The sequence below is a fragment of the Sorex araneus genome, chromosome 1 (genome assembly GCF_027595985.1).
Source record: "Sorex araneus isolate mSorAra2 chromosome 1, mSorAra2.pri, whole genome shotgun sequence".
Lineage (NCBI taxonomy): Eukaryota > Metazoa > Chordata > Mammalia > Eulipotyphla > Soricidae > Sorex > Sorex araneus.
In genome coordinates, this window is record NC_073302.1 from 33,718,450 (window position 1) to 33,745,081 (window position 26,632).

Consider the following 26,632-nt stretch of genomic DNA (forward strand, 5'->3'; position numbering starts at 1 on the left):
GCTTCTGTGTCTTCTCTGCTGTTTCTTCTGTGTCTTCTCCCTGCTTCTGTCTTGCCTCTGACCCTACTCCTCTTACAGTCAGTTTATATATAATATAGGGTGGTGACACAAAGGTGGGTTGAACATTAACAAATCAACAAAGAAGGGTAAGACCACTTCTCCAGGAGATTAGCAAAATTTCATTTTAGATTACTCCAGATTACTAGGAGATTCGCTCAAGGGTGGGATCCAAACAAGGGTGTGTTGCTTTCTTCCTTCCTCAGCTAGTAATCCACTTAAATAGTTGTTGTAACATCTACTTCAAATATTTCTAGCAATGTCATTCTGTATGAGCACAGTAAGAGATAGATCAAACTTAAAGTTTGGTTCTTTCTGAGGACATTCACTATATATTCCAGACCACAGTCCTCAGACCAAGTTAGTCTTCCTAACCCCAGCAGGGTCCTAGTCTCGTTGTCGTTACTTTTGGATCATGACGGCATTTGTCTGTGACCATGCTCTCAATTTATAGTTGAGTATTGTGGCACTTTGGCCTGGCCCATTTCGATGCCAGGGTAGCTCACAGCTTTGGGGTGCTAGGAACTAAGGGCAGCTGAGTTGAGAAAGCAGATGCCCAAGAGTAAATATTATTGGAGTCAATCATCTTTCAAGTTACAAAGCATAATATTAACTGTCTTCCTGTGTCCATACAGAAAGGATATTGCTTTAAGGTAAACTAAGTTCTCTGCGGCAAGGCTAGGACAAACCCAATGTTTTCCTACAAGAAAGTATAATTCGGGGCTGGAGTGATAGCATAGCGGGTAGGGTGTTTGCCTTGCACGCGGCCAACCCGGGTTCAAATCCCAGCATCCCATATGGTCCCCCGAGCACCGGCAGGAGTAATTCCTGAGTGCAGAGCCAGGAGTAACCCCTGTGCATCGCCAGGTGTGACCCAAAAACTTAAAAAAAAAGAAAAAAAGAAAGTATAATTCAGAACTAAAGGATCACAGCAAAATGTCTTTTGTAGACATAAGTAATACATAACTTCTGTTTTTCTTTTTATTGAAGTAGCAAAACTCTACACACTGAAATACACAGTTTTTGTAACAGGAAACCAAAGAATAATAAGAGATAAAAAAGTATGCTTTAAGGAATAGAACATTTCTAACTTCTTTTTTGTTCATATTTGGTCCACACCTGGTGGTGCTGAGAAGCTACTCCTATCTCATTTGCTTAGAGATTTCTCCAGTGGTTCTCAGGGGACCATGTGATGTCAGGAGTCAAACCTGGGCCTACTGCAGAGCATGTGCACTTGGCCTTTGTACTACCTCCCTAGTTCCTGTGTACTCTTACTTGGGGAAAATTTTGATACACGCCTTGTGATGCTCAGGGGCTCTATGTTCTTTGGATCCTGCCATGCATGTGCTGGGGATCAAACCTGAGCCAGCATTGTTTAATGCAAATACCTTACCTGCTTTATATGGCTCCGGCCCCATATGTTTTATGTTTTGTTTTTAACAAATTTTTGGTATCACACTCAATCACCTTTTGAAGTTAGTGTTAGAAGGTTTGTGAACATCTTAATCCCTTCCTCCTTCTTTCTTTCCTTTCTCCTTTTTTCATTTTCAAATGCTACTTTGAAAATTTGTCCCTAATCCCTCATATAACTTTTTGTTTTGTTTTGGGATTTGATGCCAAAACCCAGAAATGAACCCCGTAAAATAACTCTTTCCTGTGGACTTTCCAATGCTCTAGTGTTTCCCAAAGTGGGTGAGGTGATAGTGCTCCCCCTCACCAACACCTCCCCTCAGGGCCCTAGAACATCTTGGAGATGGGGAATAGTCTCAGGTAGAGTCCGGAGAGAGCACTTTTTTCTTTGTTCACTTAGAGAAGATAAATTTCGGGACAGGCACATTGTAATGTCCCCCTCCTCCCTTTAAAAGGGACAGTAGCACTGTAGCACTGTCATCTGGTGTTCATCCATTTGCTTGAGCGGGCACCAGTAACATCTCCATTGTGAGAGTTGTTACAAGGGACAGTAGGCCGAATATTTGGGAATACTCTTTTACTTTGAGGAAATAGAGGCATCATTTAAATTTTTTCCTCTAAATTTTGTATTTGTCCCTTCCTTCTTCAAACCCTTTTCCTTGTCTTCATTGTTGGGGCAGTTCCCCAGGGTTTCACTTGGTTAACATGTTTGGGACCCCAGGAATCTGAACAAGTTAGAGACATGCAAAGCAAGTACTTAGTCTAAACTCTAGCTGCTTAAATTGGGATCATGACCACATACGGGTCATAGAACTTTCAAAAATTTTGCTTTTTATTATGTACTTATGATTTGTTACCAGTAAATACTGTTTGTTTTGTGTACCTATGATATATATATATCAAATATATATCAAATATATACACAAATATGTATATATATTTGTGTTCATGGGTCATGCAAAACTTTCTTGGACGAGAAGAGATTTCAACTGGAGAAAGTTTAAGAAATTCTGCTCTGTGACTGGAGAGATTGCACAGCAGGTAGGGCACTTGCCTTGCACACAGCTGACCCAGGTTTAGTCTCGGCATCTCGTATGGTCCCCTGAGTGCAGAGCCAGGAATAACCCCTGAGCATTACCAGATGTGGCCTCCAAACCAAAAAAGGATCTGTGCTCTAAGCCACTGTGCTATTCTTCTAGAACGCATCACCATAATTCATTGAACAGTACTTTCTGGTTTATAAGCATTTTTCTTTCTCCCTCTCTCGCCTGGCAGTGCTGTCTTACTCCTGACTCTCTGGTCAGAAGTCACTCCTGGCGGTATTGGGGCGAGACTGTATAGAGTGCTGGGGATCAACATCTTAACCTCTGTACTATCTCTCCGTCCCTATAAATATTTTTCTGCAGCATATTTACTCACCAAATGGAAGGTTTTTGTCCACCACTCTTTCATGTGACTCATCTTTCTGTTGTACCGCTAGTTAGAATAGTTGACTTTGGTTGATTATAAACAGATGATGACTATGAAAGAGGAGTTCCTCATTTCATTCATCTGCGTATCTAATAGTAACGTTTAGCTCAGTACTAAGAAATGTTTAATAAATTATTTGAAAGGTTCATAGAATGCAACTTAATTGACAGTTGAATTTTACATCTTGAGAGTCACCTTTTGTTATGTTTCCAATTACATAGAAGTAACAGGTTTTAAATAAAATATCAAACTTGTTTCTGAGCTAAAATTTGATTACTGGTTTTCTCTTTTGACAGACAGTTTGTCACAGTTTATTGGTTATCCCTGCCAGAAGCCAGTGCTTTGAAATCCTGCAAAGTGCCATCAGTAGGCATTTGGTAAATATCCTTTTTAATGTTACCAAAAAGAAAGCACAGAGATTCGTCGGTTAAGATTGGATTTGACATATCCAGGGAGAGTGAATGTCTGGAATTCTAATGCTTAATATTTTTCACGGCCTGTCACAGAACAGAGAAATGAATTCTGTGGTTTTAGGAAAATTCCCCTCTTTCTTAGGATCTAACTTTTATACTTGTTCAGTGAAGAATCTTAAAATTACACTTTAGTTCATTCTGACTTAATTCATTGTATTTTAACCTTTTTTTCCTACTGTGGCCTCCTTCCAACTTTGTTTCCTTCCTGTGATGCCCATTGTTTATCCCTAGTTATATGTCTTGCCCTTCTTGGACTATTCTGGGGGCAGAGAAACACTGGTTTCTCTGCCAGTGAATTCATGTAAGCCTGGTGCCACTTAATGGGAATCCAGCATCCCTACTCCCTAATTTCCACCTAGACGATTTGGGGTCCACATTAGGGATGCTGTGTAGCAGGCTCATGAACAGCTCCCTGGAAAGCAATAAGCTCAGCCATGAGACTGATTTGTCTTCTGGCCAGTGTGTGCAAATTGTTCCCATTAATACTAACTTCACAGGAGCGACTCCTGCCTGGCTTGTTCCTTGTAACTTTCTCCCTTATTTATACTTTAACTTTTAACATTTTATTGTAACATATTGTAGTGCAAATAAAAGCTTGGAATGATCTTCCAGGAACTTTCAGTTATTTAATTTATGAGTACAGTCATCCCTTTTTTCTCTTATGAAATGTCATTTCCCTTGGGTTTTATTTCCCAGTATTATTTTCTCCCTGCTATTTCATTTCAGATACTTACCTCTGTTATATCTCCAAAGATTTCCACCTCACCCTTAACTTCTACTACTGGAATTAGTGTTTTTCTCAGACTGCATTCATTATTCTAGGCATACCAGTCAGTCCTGGCCATTATTTTCAGACAGTCTGATGGAGTTCAGACAGTCTGATGGAGAAGTCGTAGATCATTGGTTTTCTGCCTCTGGTCTTTAAAGGAGTGATGGTCCACAGGTGTAAAACAATTGATAACCAGAGATCTCCCACACGGGGCATTAACTGCCAGTCCATGGATAGTTGGACCAGTTCTCATGTGTACAGAGGCTGAACAGCATTGGTCTTAGGACTGTACAAAGGACATAAAGCAGTAGGCTGTTTAGTATAATAATATCTTACTACTTCAGTAGATATTAGTATAGTAATACCTTCCTGAGTTCAAATCAGAAGGGGAAGGGAAGGTGAATTGTGAGATGAAGTATGATTTGTACATTTAAATATCTGGGATGACTGATGTTAAGTCAGTTTCCAATGTGAGTAATCTAGAGTATATTAGTGTGTGATTGTTGATAGCAAGATTTTCCTTGGATTTGTGAACTAATCTTTATATAATAAGACTTTTGGCTAGGAGTAGAAATTTTAACTTTAGTAAATAGACTTTCTTTTTGTGTATTCAAAGTCATTTAACTTGGGAAAAGTCTGAAAGGAAAATAGGACCTTATGATGTGACTGGGTAGCATATTTTTTGAATATGCTAGTTTTCAGCAGAAGAGATCTAAAGTCAAAACTCTGATTAATGGGGCCTGATTTTATTTGGGGGAGAAAGGACTATTGTGAAGAGGTAATTAATCTTACTTTTCTCTGCCTAGGTTGGGTTGGCTGTAATTCCTGACAGCACAGCTGGCTGTATTTTGGGTGTTATATGTAAACTTCTGGATCATACGTGTGTACTTAGTGAGACTGTACTGCCATTTTTGGCTTCTTGTTGCTACAGTCTTCTTTATTTTTTGCTTACTTTAGAGAAAGGAGAAGCAGAACATCTAAGAAAGAGGTAATAGCTTTTATATTCTTCAACTTAAATTTCTCTTTTACCTACCTCTTTACACCCTCACCCCCCCAAACAAATTAAGGAAGTGAAAGGATTATATTTGGAAATATTTTAAGTTCTCTTTCAGAGTTTATTTAAATGTTGTTAGGTATTGTTGTTTTATTCACTTTGTTGAGAATTTGTTTTGTTTCTTCCTTTTAAGCTTTCTACAGATTTTTGAAAAGATTGTTAAATTTCTTGACCGCCTTTTCCTTGTTAACAATGCTGTGGGTCTAGCAAGAAAAAAATTCTGTCTTTAAAAGTATGGGCTTATTAGCCTTTATATTTTCTTTTGGGTTTCATTAGCAGTAGTGAGGGTGGAATTTTAAATTCTTGGAATTAGGGAAATTGTTCTAAGATACTGGTGGTGTTAATTAGTCAGTACTTTGGCTTCTGTATAATCAGACTAAAGCTTCCAGGATAGCTTGGAAGATTTTACTTTAATTTAAAAATAGCATTTCTTTATATTCTTACAGGTGTGACTATTAAAAAAAATTGATGCAGAAGGGTTTTGCTTTCTTTCTTTAAGAAGGTTTTTGTTTTAAAACCTTCCCTTCCCTTGTTGCTGTTGCTGCAATGACATGGGGTTGCACATTTTAATTGTGGTTCTAACATTTGGTTGAGGTGTGTTGGAGATCACATTGTTGTATCACTGGGATCACGTTTGACATATGGAGCTGATTGGGGATCAAATCCACTGCCACATACCCATAAGGCTGGTGCTATACTGTAACTGACAGTTTTTAAAATATGACAGATAATGTATAAGAAAATACCATTCTAGCATCCAGTAACATTTTGACACTTGCATTTTATTGTTTTATTGAACTTTAAATTGCTATGTAAATTATATATACTAATTGTCAGGTAATACTTACACAGTTTAAAAAGTAATTATGGGACTGGAGAGATAGTTCAGGGCTTAAGGCCTTGCCCCTGGGTGACCCTGGTTCAATCCCTAGTACCACATACAGCCCCTTAACACTGTCGGTAGTGATCCCTGAGCATCCCAGGGGGAGGCCCTGAACACAGTGGGTGTGAGCCACTCCAAAAAGCACTTATAAGTATAAACTAAATACCCATTTACCAATCTCCAAGCTTAAGAGAACATTTTAACACAAACTTTTTCTCCATGTGTACCTGCTGCAAAATTGTTTCTCTTCAGTACTCATAAGAGATCACTTGTATTTTCACTTACTTAACATTTTATTTTTTAAAAATTATATGTGCAGGGCTAGAGAGATAGTACAGTGGGTAGGGCATTTGCCTTGCCTGTGGCCGACCTGGGTTCCATTACCAGCATCCCATATGGTCCCTCAAGCACCACCAGGAGTAATTCTTGAGTACAAAGCCAGGAATGAATGGCCCCTGTGCATCACTGGGTGTGACCCAAAAATTTAAAAAAAAAATTATGTGTGTATTTGTAAATGTCATTTTTGGCTTTGCATCTTTTAAAGATTTTTATATGAAAAGAGCCTGAAGAGATTGTACAGAAGGCAAGGTGCTTGCTTTGCACGTGGCCAACCTAGGTTTAATATCTGGCACACCATGTGGTCCCCCAAGCATCAACAGTTGTGGCCCCCCCCTCAAAGAAAACAAAAATTTGTATAAAAAGAATCACGTAAGAATCACGTTTTTTTGTGGTTTTATTCTCAACATTGTGAAAATCACTTGCCTTAATGCAGATATGCATTTCATTTAGTTTCTGTGTATCAGATGTCTGCAAATTTTTGTAATGAGCAGATTTTTTTGTTTGGGGGCCACACCCAGTGATGCTCAGGGGTAACTCTTGCCTTTGCAGTGAGGATTATTCCTGGCAGTGCTCCGGGTACCATATGGAAAGCTGGGGATTGAGACTGGTTTGGCTGTGTGCAAGGCAAACACCTTACCTGTTGGATTATGGCTCTGGTTTCTCAAGAGTAAATATTTTAGGGCTTTTTGGCTCGTAAGATTTTTGCCACAGCTGCACAACAGTAGTAGTATGAAAGCAGTGATAAGTAGTAAAAGAGCAGTAGGAAAATGAATTGGTTTGACTGTGTCCCAGTAAGACTGTTTACTTTTTTGGGAAACTAGCAAAAAGGATTGCTTTGCATCCTGTAACCCCAGGTTTGATCCTCAACCCCATAGAGTTCCCTGAACACTGCAGGGTGTGACCCCAAAACAATACCAATATCTTTATTTACTGTTGTGAATGGTTACACTGTGGTCCAGTACCCCTCCTCTATTGTTTCTGTTACATAAATGTGTCATAAATTTTGCGTTTTATTTATTGTGATGCTGTAATTAAACCCAGGGCTTCACACACTGAGCCAAATCTCTGGCACAGTTTACACATTTAAAATAGCAGGAACCACTTAATGGTTCTATATCACTTAGTTTATGAATTGTATTACATATTTGTCATTTCCTGTCATTTTAAATACAGCCTCTTTATCAAAACTTTCGTGGGCAGTTTCAAAGAGCTCATAAGTACTTACACAGGTGCATTTTCATCTGACTTTAGATGGCTGACATAAGTGTCTGTAATACTTGCTTATATAAGTGGCTTTGGCATGCGGGGTCACACTTGGCAAATGCTTACAAGATCTAAGCTGTTGGGGATTGAACCAGGCCTCCAGTGTGTAACACATGTGCCCAGGCTGCTCTCCAGTCCCTAAAATGTCTTACTTCAAGTGTTTTATACTGGATATTGGAATGGATGTTGGTATCTTAGCATCTCAGGATGATGTTAATTAATGATAAGTAACTATTGGCAGCTAGATCTTTGGGTACTTAAAATTTCTTTTTGGCTATTCCAGCTAGATACAGTTTTTGAGATAATATAGATGAGAGTGCCAGTAAATTTCTGGGTGTCTAATTTCATACCTCCTGGCTGAGAATAGGCTTGACTGATTGAGGTTCAGAAATGTAGCCTCTGTATCTTGAAGCTGCTGTTTTCTTTGCCATGTTGCAGATTAGGATGTCTTTATGGTGTAAGTTTCTTAGTATTTACCCTACTTGAGATTTAGTGTAGTATCTTGAAGTGGAGGCTAAATTTGCTCAGATCTGAAAACTGACTTATTTCTCATTTCTCCATTTGTTTTGATTATCTCTTTCAAATATCCTCTAGCAGATAGGAAGGCTTCAATACTGTCCTCTGAAGTGGGCAGTAATGAGGTCTCTTAACTGTTGCTTTGCTAATTCTTTTATTTAACAATGTTGGGATTTAATTTCATCACTGTTTACCTACTTTGGATTTTTACTTGGTTCTTTGTCATTCTTGCTTGTTGCTGATTACTTTCTATTACTTTCTGTCATTACTTTTATTTGTACTTTCTTCCCCCTCTGATGTGAGAGAGTTTCCCTGTTTTGCTGAGGAGGGTATGCTCTGGATTGTCTCTCATGGTATTGAAGAAGCTAGTGCTTATATAACTAATCTGACTATATTCTTAGAGATCTAAAGAGGTTTGTGGACATAGCCTACTGCACAGGTTCACATGTGCATTTTCCTGGCTTCTAGCCATATGCCATATGCTAAGCCATAATTAGCTTTCGTTTTCCAGTAGTTGGCACCCGAAGGTTCTACTAGTACTGTTGGGTATTAAAAAAGAGGCCTAAAGCCCTATGTCCAGAGGGCTGGAGCGATAGCACAGTGGGTAGGGTGTTTGCCTTGCACACAGCTGACCTGGGTTCGATTCCCAGCATCTCACATGGTCCCCTGAGCACCACCAGGAGTAATTCCCGAGTGCAGAGTCAGGAGTAACCCCTGTGCATCGCCAGGTGTAACCCAAAAAGCAAAAAAACAAACAAAACTCATATCCAGTTCTGTAACCTTGAATTGACATTTTAGCACTTAGAGGTTTCTACCCATTCTGGCTTTTGAGCTTGGCTGTGGGGTTGTTCAGGTGGCCGAACTTTTAGCTCAGGGGTTGGTTGCTCTTAGCAGTGCTGGTAAAGTGTGGGGGAAGAGAGAGGGACAACTGCTTGATGATGGTGATCAAACTAAGGGCTGCTGCATTTCAGCTTCATGAGTTTTCTTCATGATCCTTGTAAAGAGTATTTTATCTGGGTAAGACATTTGCCTTGCCCTGCATTGTAGGTGACCCTGGTTTATTCTCAAGTACCACATAGAATATCGAGCACTGCCAACTATTGCCCCAAATGAAAGGGGAAAAAAAAAGTATTTCGTAGGGGACTGGTCCCCTGAGCATAGATCCAGGAACGGCCCCTGAGTACCTCTGGGTGTGGCCCAAAACAAGTAAGGTATTTTATCTGCCTTTCCTGTGTTTGGTGTAGAAGGGCATAATTGGTATCATCTGATCAGAATATACCAGAATCCTGCAGTTTGGTCAAACAAATGGAGTTTCTGTAGTTTGGTGGTGTTTTTTTAATTACAAAGGCCATACCTACCATTGCTGGTGAGAGTGGAGAGGGGAGACTGTGGTTCCAGAAAACAAACCCAGAGCCTCCACTGAAACTACATCCTAGCCCGTTGAAGTAGTATATACATTGCTTCATATTGAGCTGAAATCGCAACTTTGGGTCCTACTGTTGTCTTTTAAATGTTTCTGAGAATAAGTAAAAATTATTCTTGCTATACATGACCCTAGAGAATGTCTGTATGATGTATTGCTTTTATCTCTTCTGATAGCCATATCTGTATTTTTCTTTGACTTGAAAGTTTTCTTCAGTTTTGGTGTGTGAAGGTAGAATTCTAAACATTTCTAATTTACTTAACGATATTAATATATAGTAAGATGAGAGAATCTGTAAGCCTGCTAGCATAGTTTTAACTAAGCAATTATTTGAGATCCTCAGAATGCTAAAATTTAATATATTGCACTATTTTTGAAGTATACAAAGGGTGTAGAATTGTGGGAGTAGCAATTAGAAATCCAGTAGAAGCCTGAGTAATTTTGCTTATCTCTTTTTTTAGATCATGTGGGCTTTATTTTTTGTCTCTGTGTCATTGTTAATGGTCTGCATTCTGGCTCTATTCTGTGTCACCAGCCTACCCTGGCTGAAAGCAGTCAACGGGCTGCAGAACCCTTTAAATGAAAGGATCTCTGGCTTAAAATAGATTCATAATCCACCTTTGGTGTACTTGCTATTTGTGGATGGGGAGCTTGGTTGTCTGAAAGGGCTTTCTTCTAGATTCAGAGGTAGAGTTTGGAACTGGTTGTAGAAACTTTAATTACCTCTCTTCAAAAGAGAGAATATGGTTAGATTAGAGAATTGTAGAATATGGTTAGATTAGTCTTCTATCACAAACATTTTTGCTTCTTTTTGAGAGCTGAGAGGGGCTTGCTGAAATTTGGATTTTGCATTTTTAGCTTTCCATGGCCTGGCCATGTAGTAATAGCCCCCTTGTTACTTCCTGAAATCCCTTTTTGTTTTCTGTTAGCACATCTTTCTTTACACTGTACTGTTGTAAAACAGAATCCTGGTTTGGAATTGAGGTTCTGTCAGAAAATACTGTTTCTTGAAAGCACATTTTCATTTTGGGAAAGTTATTGAAATGATGCTGTGTTGCAGTTCACTGACTCATTTCTGTTTCCATTGCCGTAGGGACAAGTTGTGGGGTGTCTGTATCTCCATTCTGGCTCTCCTGCCTCGAGTTCTCAGGTTTATGCTACAGAGCCTGCGGGTGAATAGAGCTGGACCCGAGGAGCTGCCTGTTGTGGGCCAGCTGCTTCGTTTGCTGCTTCAGCACGCGCCCCTCAGGACTCACATGTTGACCAATGCCATCTTGGTCCAGCAGATCATTAAGAATATCACGGTAAGATGCATGGCAAAGGTTTTGATACTACTAGCATCAAAAGAGACACATGGTTGCGGCATGGGAGTCCGGTTAACTGTGCTCCTGGAATCAGTGTGATTTCTCATCTTTCCCTGCTACATCCTTAATTAGAAAAGAGATTTTGATTATTATGTTAGTAGTAAAAGCCTTAAAATTCTCAAACTGAGCTAAAGTGGCAGGATTTAAGCTAGAAAAGGAATCAACACCAGAGTACTCATACTCTCTGGATTCTGTTAATCTCCTCAAGCTTGCTTTCATAGCAGACTCTGTGTGTGTGTGTGTGTGTGTGAGAGAGAGAGAGATTGCCTCAAGCTTGCTTTCGTAACAGACTCTTTGTGTGTATGTGTGTGTGAGATTAAGTGCCTCAAGCTTGCTTTCGTAGCAGACTCTGTGGTGTGTGTGTGTGTGTGTGTGAGAGAGAGAGAGAGAGAGAGAGAGAGAGAGAGATATTAAGTGCCCAACAAATCATAGCTATCATTAAGAAAATTATTTAGCAGGGAGTAAATTTCAAGACAAGTTCTAGTCCTTTAGTCCACTGGAGAGTAAGATGAAATTGTAAGCATTCAGCTTTGATGGTTGGATTCTATCATTGCCTTTGTGTGCTACAGGGGACAGCTCTTTTGGTGTGGGAGTCTATTGTGGTTGGGAAGAGCTTTATTTTTTTTTTTTAGAGAGAGATTTTTGGGGGGTTATTAATAGTAGTAGTACTTCAGAGCTAAAGAACTTATATATGTGATAACCTAGGTGCTCTGACTTTTCCAGGTAGCCTTCAGTAAGTAATGTAACATTTAGAAAGGGGAAGGAATGTCAAGAATGATTGTTTTGTAGTTGAAGAATCAGCCTCTGTTACAGATGGATAAAAAATTGTTAATCAGCATGGCAAAATTCTGATGATATATAGTGCAAGGATTGTGAGGTGGTAGAATTCTCTATGGACTAGGGTACAGCCTCCCAACTTAGTTGGACTACCATCCCCATTGCAGGGGGGAAAAATCACTCTGGATCCTCTTAGAGGATGTTTGTAAATAAATAGCATCGCTGCATCATTCTATCACCCCTCAGGGGCAGTATAACCCCTTTGGGAAACACTGGTCTAGGGATAGTTAATAGTTTCTAACACACACAGGAAGGAACAGATCATACTAGAAACCAGTAGTACTTTGGGGCAGAGCTAAGAATTTCCACTGTGCAATTAGCAAATCCCCCTTTTCACGATTTCCTGTGGTCATTATAAATGACTACTGTTAGAAATGTCTGTGTTCTCCTGTAATTGTTAAAAAAGAAATTCTACCAGGTAAGGAGCAATTTACTTTGTTTTCAGTTTGTTTTGAGCCACACCGGATAGTGCTCAGGGCTTACTCTTTTTGTATGCTCAGGGATCACTCCTGGTGGTACTCAGGGGGCCCTTTTGGATGCTGGGGATTGAACCTGTATTGATCTCGTACAAGACAAGTGCCCCATCTGCTATATTTTCACTCCAGCCCACCACTAAATATTTCTTAAATCCCTCTTGTTTCTCTGTAGACTCTGAAGAGTGGAGGTGTGCAGGAGCAGTGGCTCACAGACTTGCATTTCTGTTTCAGCATGTATATCACCGGTCATCCACAGGGGCCCAGTGCATTGAGTACAGTGTATTGAAGAGTCACCGTGCTGTCTTGTGTTTGAAATTGCTTATTCGTACCTACCTTAATTTTGGAGAGACTGATGTAATAAATGTTTGTCATTAAAGCTGAACTTTTAAAGAAGTTATTTACTTTCTTTATACTGAAGAAAAAGATGCTTGAGAGTTTCCACAAATGCACATAGTGGCTTCCTGGGCCAGCACAAGATATTGATTACAAGTGATATTTTGCTTTTCACAGAAGCTGAGTATTTACAGAATAGAGTGATCAAATGGTGCCTTTCTTGTGGAATTTGTGTTCCCATCTAGCAGACCTCATTCAGACAGTAACAAACCAGTATGTTTTGTTTGGCTTGCTTGTTCGGAAGTGATTATACACATCACAGTTTCTTAGTGTGGAGTTACATTTAGGCAAGTTTTTCAGTCCTTTATTCTAAGGGGCACGATGTCAAGACAAGTCATGGTTTTGGATTTTCGTACCTTCACAATGCTTGGTTTGAGCTATATATATATATATCTATATATGTAACTACTTTAAATAATTTTTTATTAATGTTTCATTATGGTCCTTATAAAATTATGTGATTTGATACTTCAAAATTAAGTAGAAACATTTAACCTATCAAGAAGATATAAGAAACCTGAACAAAAAAATATTGAGGTGACATAACACTGGTTTTTTTATGTTAGGACTTAGTTGCAGTGAACTTAAGAGAAAATGGAGGTAATCCTAGAAATATTTGGGAGCCAAATAACGTCACTGTTTATGGCTGTCTACATTTCTGTAGTATTTTTTCCCCTTAAGAAAAAAAGCCCAGAGTCACTGAATTTTATTGAGGGACATATTTTGGAGAGCTAGAGTATGAGTAGTTAGCAGTTTCCCCTGGCAGTGGTTCAATGGCAGTTTTGACGAGCTTGCTCACCTCTGCAGGTTGGGAAGGAAATATTAGTAGATGTGAAGGCCTGAAGTGGTACATTGTGCAGGAAAGTCTAGTCTGTAAACTTGGACTTCTGACTACTTTCTTGGTCCAGTGCTGCCGCTGCTCAGCAGTGAGAGTGCTCTTTCTAGAGGGTATGTGGGCAGCAAACTGGCTTTCATTGAAAGCAAGAGAACTCTCAGCTATATAGTAGATCCGTGGTCTTAGAAATTTCTGCACATAGCTGTGGTCTGAAATTCAAGGCTGATGTCAGAGTGAGGAAGTGTGGTCTCTGAAGTGAAGTTTGTGTTAAATCCCAGAAAGTAGTGAAAAGCAGCTGCTGTAGGACAGGCTCCTCTGCATCTTGTTTATTTTCTGTAATGGAGCTTGCTCCAGCTGGCTGAAATCCTACCCAACAGTCCCTTTCGTACTCACATTCCTAGTTTCATGTAGACGTTACCATTAATTAGAATTTCTTCCTTCTACACTACTGACTCATAAAGGCAGACAGCTAGGCATATTTCACAGGTCTAGTCTACCCAGGTCTTTTCAGATAGTTAAGGATTTACGGAACAGTGCTGTGTAAGAACAGAAAACAATCTGACATTCCTGGTAAGATTCATACACGGATAGCATCAGTTTCCAAAGATGTAACAGGTAATTAAGACTGTTCTCCTGCACATAGTCTTCCTCCGCGGGCAGTAGAAGCTTTGCTTTGTTTTTTTGACTGAGTAGCTGATTGCAGATTATAAGAAAAATTCTTTGACTTTCCGTTGTCAAGTAGAGGTATACATTGTAAGTTGCTCACTGCAAAAAACCAGAGATACTTGAGTTATTACATTATTTATTTATTTATTTATTTTCCGCTTTTCGGGTCCCACCCGGCAATGCACAGGGGTTACTCCTGGCTTTGCACTCAGGAATTGCTCCTGGCAGTGCTTGGGGGACCATATGGGATGCCGGGGATCGAACCCGGGTCGGCCGCGTGCAAGGCAAACGCCCTATCTGCTATGCTATCGCTCTGGCCCCGCTTGAGTTATTTTAATGTCAAGGGAGTTGTTCATTGGTGAGGAATAAAGGTGTAGATTTAGACTACCATTGGTGCTAAATAAGGCAATCATCAGTTTTTTAATTTTTTAAAAAAAATTTTTGTTGTTTTTTGGATCACACCGGCGATGCACAGGGGTTACTCCTGGCTCTGCACTCAGGAATTACTCCTGGTGGTGCTCGGGGGGACCTTATGGGATGGTGGGAATAGAACCCGAATCGGCTGCGTGTAAGGTAAATGCCCTACCCGCTGTGCTACCGCTCCAGCCCCAGTATTCAGTTCTTGTAGAGAATGGTAACCATGTTTCATTTTACTCTCATCTTACAAATAGGCGACATCTCTTCAAGGAAGGGCCTTGTCCCGGAGTGGGGAGACACTTGAAGTGAGATAGAAACCATAATCTTAAATCTGCCTGAAGAACCGGCATGAGATTTTTTTTTTCCCTTCATTCACTTATTACAACACAAAACAACTTAAGTACATAATCTTTTTACTTCCTAGGTGCCATGTAATTTGTTATTCCAGCAAATACATGAGTTTGAAACTACATCAATTTCAAGGTTGGCTGACAGATAAAGATATGAATTGTTTCAGTCTTTTTATAACTTGCAATGAAATTTTAGGATTTGCTGTCATTGAAAAACAGTGATATATATTCATCTCTGTTATTGACAAGTGAGGAAGTCCTGTGCCCCCACTCTTGGTTAAGAGATCCTGCTCAGCTCCTGTCACATGGAGCAGAGACACAAGAAAGGTGAGTCCCAAGCTCTCCTGGAGTGATTCCTGAGCACAGAGCCAGGAGTAACCCCTGAGGATCACTGGGTGTCATGTCACCTAAAAACAAAAAAAGTTAAGAATATGTCTTTCCTGGTTTTTTTGGTTGGGTTTGCATTGTTTTTCTAAATACCAATAAAAGTCCTTAGTGGGCTGCTATTTTGGAGCTCCACCATAGTTTGGCTCCCTTTACTATCTTGAATTGTCACTTGCATGCCCCTTTATAGGGATGTGAAATTTTGCATTTATTAGTTACCATCACTATTAACTACCTGAGTTTTGGTTATTCCATTTGTTGCAACTTTTTTTCTTTTTTAAAAAACATAGTTTTGAATCGCCTTGATTTACATAATTGACAAAAAACCTCTTTGGTTTTTAAGGAGATAAGACCCCTAATTTAGAGTTACTGTTACCTGTGCCATTAACAGGTATTGTGCTTCTATCCTTTGAGGGTAGCTTGTAGGGAGGTGACTGCGGGTGTGGTGTGGGAGGGGTGTTTTTGCTGCTTCACAAACATGTCCAGAAATATTCCACAATGCCTGATCTTTGCCATATCCACCTTCTTTTTTGCTTCCCTCTCTTTAAAGAGGTAAAAAAAACAACTGAAGAACTCTAGAAGCTTTCCCCCCATTCAGACATGGTTGCATCTTGCTATCATTAAAGACCATTGCTAAAGTTTCAATCACTTCAAGACCCCCACGAGACAGGAAGATGGAATTCTTCATCTCCTCCTGACTTGGATATTCCCAATTCCGCCTCAGTGTCTCAGCCAGACTGTGGGCGGACACGTGCATGGCCCTCGAGGTGTCCTCTGTGAAGAAGACCTGGGGCCTCCTCCCCTCTCGGTGGGAATCGAAGCCTCCATACATTCTTCCTTGTTTGATGTTCGGGTTCCTAATGTCCAAGTGTTTTAACTGCTTCTGGTTGGATTGGGTAGCATTGAAATAAGGTTTTAACTGGGTATTCTTGAATTGCTTTTACATAAATAAACCAATTTTATAACCTTTAAAAAAAAAAAGAATCTTTTCAGTTTGAAATTGGGAACAACAATCTTGACCCAAATACTTGAGCTCCTACAAATTCCAGATTCCTAAGCTGAAAATGGTGGTCAAAAATCAGGCTATTACCGCGGGATACAGGGCCAGCCCCACCGGGGCCGGTGCTCGGCTCCGGCCGGCCGGGTTTTCGGCCCGGGTGCCCAAGCCTCTGCAGAGCCGGTGGATGTGGACCGAGCGGGAACCAGAGACAGCTTTAGGAATTGGGGTTCCAGCAAGTGCTTGCACCCATGTAGGGAGACTGTGAACTAACTTTGGCTACATGCTGTTCCAGGAAGGGAAATGATTCATTTTCAAACTTAAATCTTCGCGAACTTAATTACTATAATACAGAAATTGTAAACAGGGCCGCAGTAGCGGCCGCGCGACATTTTATCTCTTTATTCTCATCAGTGGAAAACTTATTATCAAATATTTCCCTGTTAATAGAGCTGTATTCTTAGGGGATAAATTCCAACAAAAATAGTGAGTCTGTTTTGAAACTCTAACAACAATAGTGAGTTATGTATTGAAATCTGGAATGTAATCAAGGTAAAGAGAAAAGGAAGTGAAATTATCACTCACGTACGAGGTGGGTTGGGGGGGTAAGGGGTGGGATGTATACTGTTTTGTTTTTGCTTTTGTTTTTGTTTTTATTGGTGGTGGAATATGGGCACTGGTGAAGGGATGGGTATTTGAACATTGTGTAACTGAGATATAAGCCTGAGAACTTTGTAACTTTCCACTTGGTGATTCAATAAAATAAATTTAAAAAAATAAAAAAAAAATCAGGCTATTAGAATTCTCAAAGTGAAAAATGAACTTTTCTCTTTCATAGGAAAGACAAAAATGAATACTCCTAGGTTCAACGTGACAACTGTGTTTCCATATCACACAAACTATGTTTAAGTTGAACCCATTTCATAAGAATTATTTATAGACCCTTCTATATTAAAAAAATATATATAGCTTAAGTGTAGCAAGTTTATCCACTCTGGTTAATGCTTCATATGTGTTGACAGGCCTAACAAAACATTGTGTTCTCTCATGTTAGAGTTAGGAAGTTTAGGGTTAGGAAGAATGTATTTTGTTCTCCTTTTCTTTTGCTTTTTGGGTCACACCTAATGATGCTCAGGGGTTTTTCCTGGCTCTACTCAGGAATTAGTCTAGGTGGTGCTTGGGGGACCATATGGGATGCCAGGATTGAACCCAGGTTGGCTGTATGCAGGGCGCATTGCTCAGGGGTCACTCCTGGCTCTGCACTCAGGAATTACCGTTCTCCATTCTTAAGCCACTCAGAATCACTTATATGGGACAACAGGCTCTTTTGTTAAAGATTTTAAGAGTCCATGATCTGGGAATGGAGCAGTAGTTCAGAAGGGTGCTTGCCTTGGACATGGTTCAATCCCTAAGTGCAGAGCCAGAAGTAAGCCTTGAACACTGCTGGGTATGATCCAAAAACAGAATCTATGATCTGTTTTGTATGGCTTATACTCTACCAAGTCCCTTAGCAACACACAGACACAATCTTGACAGGTTTACTTTCAGTTTTCTAATAGCCCTAAAATTTTGTCTTGAGACAAAATGAAGAAAAAGCTTTAACTTATAACATTTGATTATATCATGTCACTTCTGGTAGTTACATCTAACATTTCTGTTTTTAAAACTACTCCATTTACTCAAGTATGATAGCATAGTGAGAGGTCTTTTTTTTTTTTTTTTTTTTTTTGTTAAACACAGAAACGTCCCTGAGAATTAGGGCCCATCATTCTCACTACCCTTCCACCATTCCCTGATCAGTCTGCCTATATTACATAAGTTTCCCAAATCTTATTAAAGTTTTGGCAGTAATTACTCTTCCCCCTCGCCAGGTTTCTCTTCCTATCAAAAACTAAATGAATGTTAAAGTTCATGCTGACAGTCATTGTTCACCTTCCCAGCTGCACTCTGCTTGCAGATTCACTGTGGGTCAGAGAAGATGGGGGAAGGAGTGTGTTGCCATAGCCACCCATGAGAAACACTGGACTTGGCATTAACTGCTGACAGCACTGAACTTATCACCCAAATTTAATGCTGATATGAATGAAGGAGCTCTGAGTTAAACACTAGAACTGCAACTGAGGAAAAGTTCTCTGGCCACTTGTATGAGTGAGAGTGTACACTGTTGAACCTGTGCTAGGAAACACCTACTGGGGCATAGGGTTGGGGTCCTTAACGGGAAAGCCAGAATGTGTGGTTTACAGACTATTCTCTCTTTGCGAAACAGATGAATCTTTTCTTGTTATTTTTGGCTTTTGGGCCATAATCAGTGATGCTCAAGGATCACTCCTGGCAGTTTAAGGGGACCATATGGGATGCCGGGGATAGGACCCAGGTCGCCTCTACCTGCTGTATCTCTCTAGGCCCCCAAACAGATGAAAGAATCTAAAGTGAAACCAAAATGGAATAAGAAATCCCAGGTTCACTTAAAGTATTTTCATCTTTATGTGAATTAAGTATGTAAAAGTGGGTTGAAAGTTACCATTTATTGCTTCTGAAGGAAATGTTAATATCTTGTGGTTGTGAAAATTAGCCTCTTGAGGCCAAGGTATTGATTCCATGTAATAATTCCAAGTAATAATTCCATGACAGGGGCATAAAAAAGATAGTCATAACCTGAAAGCGAGTCACTATTGGAGACCCCTTGCAGTATCTTCTAATCTAATTCCTCCCATCTTTGGGGATAAAATGAAAAAGGGAACTGTTTCCCACATTTTCTCCCCAGTGTGCTTTGCCCGTGCACTGGCTGCCTTACCGGAGTTGAGATGCAGCACAGAATGGGATTTTGAAGATCTTGTGGGATGATGCACTTTTCCTTCTTTAGAAGAACCTGAAATTAACCAACAATAGTTATTTCTCTCTGATCAGTGACATCTGTACCCTGAACAAATTCTGAATTCCGTATTGAGGTAGAAGTTTTGAGTTTGTGCGTGTCTGCCAAGATAAATTACATACGGTGTTGAAATGTCATGTAGGTCCAGGATAAAGTCCTGAGATTTGGCTGCCTGAACTATAGATCTTGTTTCTAAACATACCCTGGCTCAACTTCTTTTTTGTTGGGGACTGAGCCAGACTTATTCTTTGCTGAGTTTATTTGGATGGGCTCTTTTCCAGGGATAAAAAATGTTTCAATATATAGCAATTCATCTGCTGAACAAGCATTTACTATAGTGCTGAGATCTGGGGGCATTCCCACAGATGGGCATCCATACTAATTAGTCTGTGAAAGGCCAGAGGAAGTGAGGCCGGCAGGGTCTGCCTCTGTCTAGAGTTCCAAACAAGTTTTCCACAGAGACCCAAGAAATGGTTTGGAGAGGGATACAATAGCTTTCAGTCTAAAGCTCAGTAGAAAATCTCTCTCTCTCTCTCTCTCTCTCTCTCTCTCTCTCTCTCTCTCTCTCTCTCTCTCTCTCTTTTTTAAGTAGAAAATCACTTCACTGGAAGACATTCTAGGTTGAGATATCTGTATGCCTTACAAAACTGATTCTGACCCAGAATTGCTGGAAGGGAGTTCCTAAGTATACTGAGAATGTTTTTGGTACTTGGAAGTATGGTAAATTCCTGAATGAAAAATTCTCCCCTGTAAATCCCACTTGAGATCTGTTGTGACACTCGGTGTATTTCTTACAAAGAACAAAATGCACAGAAGGACAATTACCATAGATTTGCTTGAGTACCGAATGCCTCGTAGGCTTTGTGCCCAAGCCACTCTTGGATGGACTCTTCGTGGTCCTAACTGCAGTGGTCTTAGGGAGTTTTATTTCCAGTTCCTTTCTCCAAATCTGGAGGAGAAGTGCCACACACTCTTGATTCCGTCCGTCCACATCTCTGGCTCCAAGCTCCTTCATGTGCAAAAGCTGGGACAGGTGTTTTCTTACCTGGTAGCTGTTGGGAGCAGAAGTGGGGAGAGGTTTTAAGATTCATACTGAGAAACCAAAAGATATGGGTATAGTATTTGCTGAGCATCTGGGAAATTCATCTAGGCTTCTATTTCTAAATTTCAGGGGCAGTGTGTTGAATGTTGTTTTCTTTTAACATCAGCAAATACTTTCTGAACTAAGAATCAGATGAGTTTTTGTTCTTGGCGTAGAACAGGGGGCAGTGAAGAGATGCAGAATAAGCAGTACTACATAAGGCTTGATGACATGATAAAGATGTGGAAATACTGTAGTCAGGCAAGACTTTACATAGCTGATATTTTGCTAGACTTCAAAGCTTGCCATGGTAGAGATGGGCATTCTAGGCAGCAGAATTGGCACTGGCAGAGGTGAATGCATTTGTGCAGAAAAGTTAGTAAGTGGTATTTGTGTATTTGGTGAGGGAAAGGACAAAGGGTAAACTACATTGTGGAAGGAACCAACTTTTGTTCACAACCTGTTCAGTAGCAGACACTTGTCCTGATTAGGTCTAACAAAAGTTTTTTCAGTACACATTTCCGGGTGGTAAAGCCTGAATAACAGTGGTGTCACCAAGATGGTAACAAAGGTCCTGACTTCACAGTACTCAGGGACAAGACAATGAAAATACAGGGGTGAAGCTGAAACACCCTTCTGCAATGGAAGAGACCAAGCTAGAACACATCAGAAGGCTTAAAGTAGCAACTACATCTAAGCAAAGTGCCATCCATCCTCCATGGTCAGCTACCCAGTCAGCTCAGCAATACATCAGAAGGTCTGCCAAAGATATAGTACAGAGTAAGTTAGGGCACTTGCCTTGAATGTGGCCAGCTCTGGTTTGATTTGGTCCTCTGAATACCATTAGGAATTACCTTGGAGTATTCACTCAACACCCTCCCTTCTCCCCAATAAAAGCAAAAAGTAAACATTTAGCCTGCATTTCCTCCAGTGGGAGAAGAGCCCATGGTGGGCAACTCCCTCTTTTTGGAGCCCTGCCCCACAGAGACTCTGGGAAATTGATAGGGTATTTGGAATCTGATCCTTGGCTGGATGTCCACTAACCAACCTTGGTGCCCTTGCCTAAAAACAGACATCAAGAATACCACATACATAAGAATATTGGCAGCAGGCATATCCAGAAACTCGAACTCAATTTATAACCATCTCTGTAGAAAGGAACCTGTAAAGACTGCTTAGATACGGAGCTCCATGACTTATTACCAAAAAAACTAGGAGTAATCTCTTACAGGGTTTTAGGGAACTCAAGAGCATATAGACCAACCAGACGTGATTAGGAAAACAATGTATGAATGAAAGAGTTTAAGAACTAGAAATTTATAAGAACCTAGAAATACTAGGGTTGAAAAATACAGTAATTTAATTCAATAGAGAGCTTCAAAAGCCAGCTTGAAGGCAAAGAATCGGTGACCTACAAGGCAGGCATTTGAATTACCTTGTCAGAAGAAAAAGAATGAAGAGTGAGGAAAGCCTGTGGGAGTTCTGGGACAGACACATGCGCACCCCGAATCTATGGGAATCCCAGAAGGAGAAGGAAAAGGACAGACACACACACACACAAATCTATGAGAAGGAAAAGCAAGCACACACACACACACACACACACACACACACACACACACACACACACACCTATGAGAATCCCAGAAGGAGAAGGGAAAGAACAACAGACAGACAGACACACACACATGCTGAGATCTATGAGAATCCCAGAGGGAAAAGGGAAAGATTGGCAGTGATGAGGTGCTCCACACTAGGAGCACACAGAGCATGTGTGAGGATGCAGTTCTGATCCCCAGGACCACCAAACACAGTGTGACGATGGCTGAAAACCTTCCAAATCCAGAGAGAAATACGGGCAACCAAATTCATGAGATGAAAGGACTTAGTAGGTAGAACTCAAATACAACTACAGTAATATTGTCAACCAGAGATAGTACAGAGGTTAAAGCACTTGTCTTCCTTGCATCAACCAATAGAATATAAGAATTCTGGTGGTGGGTGCAGTGAGACAAAGTCAACAGTAAATCAGGGTGTAGCAATAGTCCAGCGGTCAGAACACTTGCTTTGCACATGGCTAACCCAGACTTGATCCTAGCACCCCGTATGGCCCCCCCTGAGCCTGTCCAAGAGGGATCTCATGAACTGCAGAGCCAGGAGCATGCCCTGAGCACTGTTGGGTGTGGCTCACCCTCAGCCCTGCTCATGAAAAGTTAACCGTAAATCTAACCATAATTAATGTTATTGGTCACATAGTGTGGAAATATGTAACAGAGCTGGGGAGAGAACTCAAAAGGCTGGAGCTCATGCCATGTGAGGCCCCACGTTTGATTCCTGATGCTTTATGTCCTCCCATCACCAACTGGTGCAGTTCTGGTCGCCCCAAGCAGGTGTGGCCCTGGTGGCTCCTAGTACAGCCTGCGCAGCATCTCCTGATCCAAGCAGTACATTCAGTCCCTTGCTACCAGGGGGCTTATTGTCATTTCCTCCAAGGCCCCCCAAAGTGAAAAAATGTAAACTATTTTATTGCATATATTGAGGTTAACTCAAATGAAAGGGGAAGGAGTAAAAAGGTTAGAAATGCTACTAAAGTTAGCAGTAAAACAACTTACCAGTTTAAAACTTATGATTTTAAGGTATTTTATGTAAACTTCATGGTAACCACAAGGAATAAACCTGTACTAATTATACAACTTAAATGCGACTTAAAACCAAACTCCCGGAAGAGAGTGACGCAGAGTCTCTTGCCCACGCACCTGGCTGTCTTCCCTGGGGCCCCTCGGAGAGGGTGGACTCCAGCTTCCCTCCCTGCCCCGAGCAGAGCTCCCGCTGACAAACACTGCCACAGCCTAGTCACAGCCGTGCTCAAGGCCCCTCTCCACACGTTCGGACGAACCTCGCGCATGAAGAACTGGCAGAGGAACCCGGGTGACCCGGGGCTGAGACCTCCAAGCCTTCTCGGATCAGGACTGGGCCTCTTCCGCCCAGATTCCCCATTTTCCAGTAGCTGTAGCTAGGCGGTCACACCCGGGACTGCCCCCGGCGCCGTGTAATCCCACCAACGGCCAACATCCAGAGACTTAAAACCAAGCTCCCGGACATTTTATAGCCTACTTCTCCTTCTGGGAGAACTTGGCAAGCTACCAAGAGTTTCCTGCCCACATGGGAGAGCCTCACAAACTCCCCATGGTGTTATTCGTATGCCAAAACCAGTAACAATGCTGGGTCTCATTCCCCTGACCCTGAAAGAGCCTCCAATGCGGCATCGTTGGGAAGGACAATTAAAGAGAGGCTTCTAAAATCTCAGGGCTGGGATGAATGGAGACATTACTGAAACCGCTCAAGAAGAATATTCGACGATCAATGGGATGACGATCAATTACACAAAAGTCATGGTTGAAAAAGAAAGGTCAAAACATAGTAACATCAAAATCAAAACACTAGAAAGTAGAATAATAAATAGGGAGCCAATAAAACAGGAAGTGTCGGGAAGGAGGGGGAATACTGCTCTGTCACCCAGTTTCTCCTTGAGGTATCTGTCATACTTCTGGTCTGGCGGCAGGTACCCCAGGGCTTGGTGTGTCCTAGATCAGGCCATCGGTGGGCAGTGCTCCACTGGAGCCTGACTGGTCTGTGTGTGATGGGGAGTTCAGAGCAGTCAGGATAATGGCCTCCGCTCCCCCGGCTCAGGGGAAATCTTCTCTCCCGGTTTGTGGAGGACCCCAGTGTGCCCTAGGGTCCCTTTTGGCCCCAGGCTCTTGCTTTGGCTCGGCCTCCTCTTGCTGAGCCACCCCACAACAGGCTGGAGAGGGGCTGGCAGGAAGGTGGCTCATACACGTTCAGATCAAAAGATGTGTTTGGCCGATGCAGTTTTCCAGCCCATCCTGACTTCGTTCTTCCCAACCATCAAATCTCGGGCTGCGGAGAGAGTTGGGCTGAAGTGCAGCTTCCCCAGCAGGAGGCCTGGCTTTCCTCCCTGGCACCGCACGATCCCCAGAGCCCCACAGGGACCAACCCGAGAACTGAGCTGGAAGTCACCTCTGAGCCAGGCGTTATCCCAAACCACCCCCTCGTGCCCCTCAGCCAAACCTCAACTAGCAGTAAAATTCACACAAGACCTCCTTCTGGTCGGAGGCTGAACCTACTCATCCCTGGTCCACGCATTTTCCAGTCCACCGTTATTCTTCCTCAGCAGCCGCCATCGTGGCAGCCTACCCTTTTGGCACTTAGGAGCCAAGACCTGCTCCCCAGCCTCTGTTCAGCGTGCCTGAGGGTGTCAGACCCCTGACATGGCCCAAGACAGCGCCCTGAGCTCCTGTATTTAAAGCGGGAGGTGCAGGCCCCAGAGATAGTACAGGGGTTGAGGGCACTTGTTCTTTTTATATGTGGCTGACCCCATGCCAACCCCCCAACATGGCATATGTTTGCCCGATCCCATCTAATGGTCAGTCCTGAGCAGAGCCAGAACTAGCTCCTGTGCACTGCTAGCTGCGGCCCCGAACCTAAAGTAAACAGATGTAGCACTGTCGCACTGTCGTCCCGTTGCTCATCGATTTGCTCGAGTGGGCACCAGTAACATCTCCATTGTGAGACTTGTTACTGTTTTTGGCATATTGAATACACCACGGGTAGCTTGCCAGGCTCTGCCATGCGGGCGGGATACTCTTGGTAGCTTGCCGGGCTCTCCGAGAGGGATGGAGGAATCGAACCCAGGTTGGCCACGTGCAAGGCAAACGCCCTACCCGCTGTGCTATCGCTCCAGTCCAAAGTAAACAGATGTATAAGGCTGTAATTGAAGTAATTTGGCTTTTTCACCCTCACTGGGCATAGGACACCCCCAGTGGGGCCGGAGGCAGGCCCTGGGGCGGTACAATGGTGCAGTCAGAGGGGCCAGCAGTTCTGCCTGCTCAGCCGGGCACAAGTTGTATGCCCCCATTCTTGTACGTGTGAGAGAGAGGGGATGACTGAAGACTCATTTGCTGCTGGGGCCCTTCCTGACAGGACCTGTCAGCTTCTGACTTCAAAGGAGGTGCGGGCAGGCTGACGGGCAGGCAGCCTGCCAGGGAGTGGCTGCGCCTGTCACGCGGGACGTGGCCCGCGTGGATCCTGGTTCTCAGTTAAAACACTGGGGGAGGCCTGAGCAACTGGTGCTGCCACTTGCTGGTTAATCCCTGTGCTGCTCCCCCGAGTGATGGGTGATGGGGAGAGGCTGCAGCATGTGGCACCCGGGCAGGGTGAGTCTTGGCCCCCCACGCCGACACCCTGGGCCAGTGTAAGGCCAGCAGGAGGAGCCCAAGGCCTGGCCTCACCTGCAACTGGCACAGTCTCCCCTGAAAATAGACAGGAAGCGCCCTCGGATTGGCACATCTGCACCCCTTGGATGTGCCACGTTTCCCATCGGAGACCATCTGCTTGGAAGAGAAAACAGGGACGCAGCCCCTGTCCTGACACTCCCCGTGTGGTCGGGAGAGCGGAGGGGAGCAGGCAAACTCCGAGCACTTGTGCGCCACCCCTGCAGAGACTCCCCATCGCTGCCTGTGCAGTGCCCCTCGCCCGCCTCGCCCCCCTCTCCCCCACCCCCCACATACACACACTTCCTGTTATCTCCTCTCAGGCCCACCTGCAGAATCCCAGGCCACCGTGTTTCCACCTGTCGCCAATAACGTCAGTCTAGCCCCACACAGAGCCCCTGTTTGCGGGGAGCCGGGCCTTGGTGGGCCCCATGGGATGAAGGCTGCGCGAGGGCTCTGGGAAAGTGCAGCAGCGGCTCCCGCGGCCCCCACCATCCCCTTCTGCGGCTGCTTGTCTGTCTCAGGAAGCCCCTTCCCCATTTTCCGAGCCTTGGCGGAGGCTCCCGCGGGACTCCCGGCGTGAACGCCAGCTGCCCAGCCCCTGGAGCTGCCTTTTCTACCTTTCCTGCCCCTGGCCTGTGCGCGGGTCCAGGGACTCGCACTCAGAACCAACGCGGCCGCTCAGTGGCTTCCGACCTCCCACACCCACGGCTGCAGCAATCCAGGGGCCCAGTGGCTGAAAACAACCACTCTTTCCCCAGGCCCCCGGGTTAGGCATTTGCGGTGAGGCCTAATTACCTGGGTAATGAAGACCAAAAGGGGAGAAAAAAAAAGGCAAAGAAAATATCCTACACGGAACAGTGCTCGGGAGCCCACTGCCAGGCCGGGCGGTGCTGGGGGATCCAACCCGGGCCTCCTGCATGCAAGGGTCCTGCCCCACGGGCCAGCGCCCTGAGAAGGACCCGGTTTTCTCTGCACCCACTCTCCCGGGGGCGCCCGGTCTTCCGCCACC

General features: G+C 42.9%; 2 protein-coding genes across 4 annotated transcripts in view; one reads left to right on the plus strand and one right to left on the minus strand.

Annotated features, from left to right (window-relative positions):
- Positions 1 to 12,716, plus strand: part of TEX10 (testis expressed 10) — a 49,206-nt gene extending 36,490 nt beyond the window's left edge. The window contains exons 12-15 of the mRNA XM_055123848.1: positions 3,234 to 3,314; positions 4,986 to 5,167; positions 10,751 to 10,961; positions 12,507 to 12,716. Of these exons, the coding sequence (XP_054979823.1) occupies positions 3,234 to 3,314; positions 4,986 to 5,167; positions 10,751 to 10,961; positions 12,507 to 12,620 (588 nt within the window). The 3' untranslated portion in view covers positions 12,621 to 12,716. The remainder of the gene's footprint in view (positions 1 to 3,233; positions 3,315 to 4,985; positions 5,168 to 10,750; positions 10,962 to 12,506) is intronic.
- A 283-nt stretch (positions 12,717 to 12,999) lies between these two features.
- The window catches only part of INVS (inversin), a 160,199-nt gene continuing 146,566 nt past the window's right edge, over positions 13,000 to 26,632 (minus strand). For all 3 annotated transcript variants that reach the window (XM_055123844.1, XM_055123846.1, XM_055123847.1), the window contains 3 exons: positions 20,074 to 20,300; positions 19,171 to 19,245; positions 13,000 to 14,327 (listed from right to left, as the gene is read on the minus strand). In XM_055123844.1, coding sequence (XP_054979819.1) covers positions 14,182 to 14,327; positions 19,171 to 19,245; positions 20,074 to 20,300 — 448 coding nt within the window. In that variant the 3' untranslated portion in view covers positions 13,000 to 14,181. The remainder of the gene's footprint in view (positions 14,328 to 19,170; positions 19,246 to 20,073; positions 20,301 to 26,632) is intronic.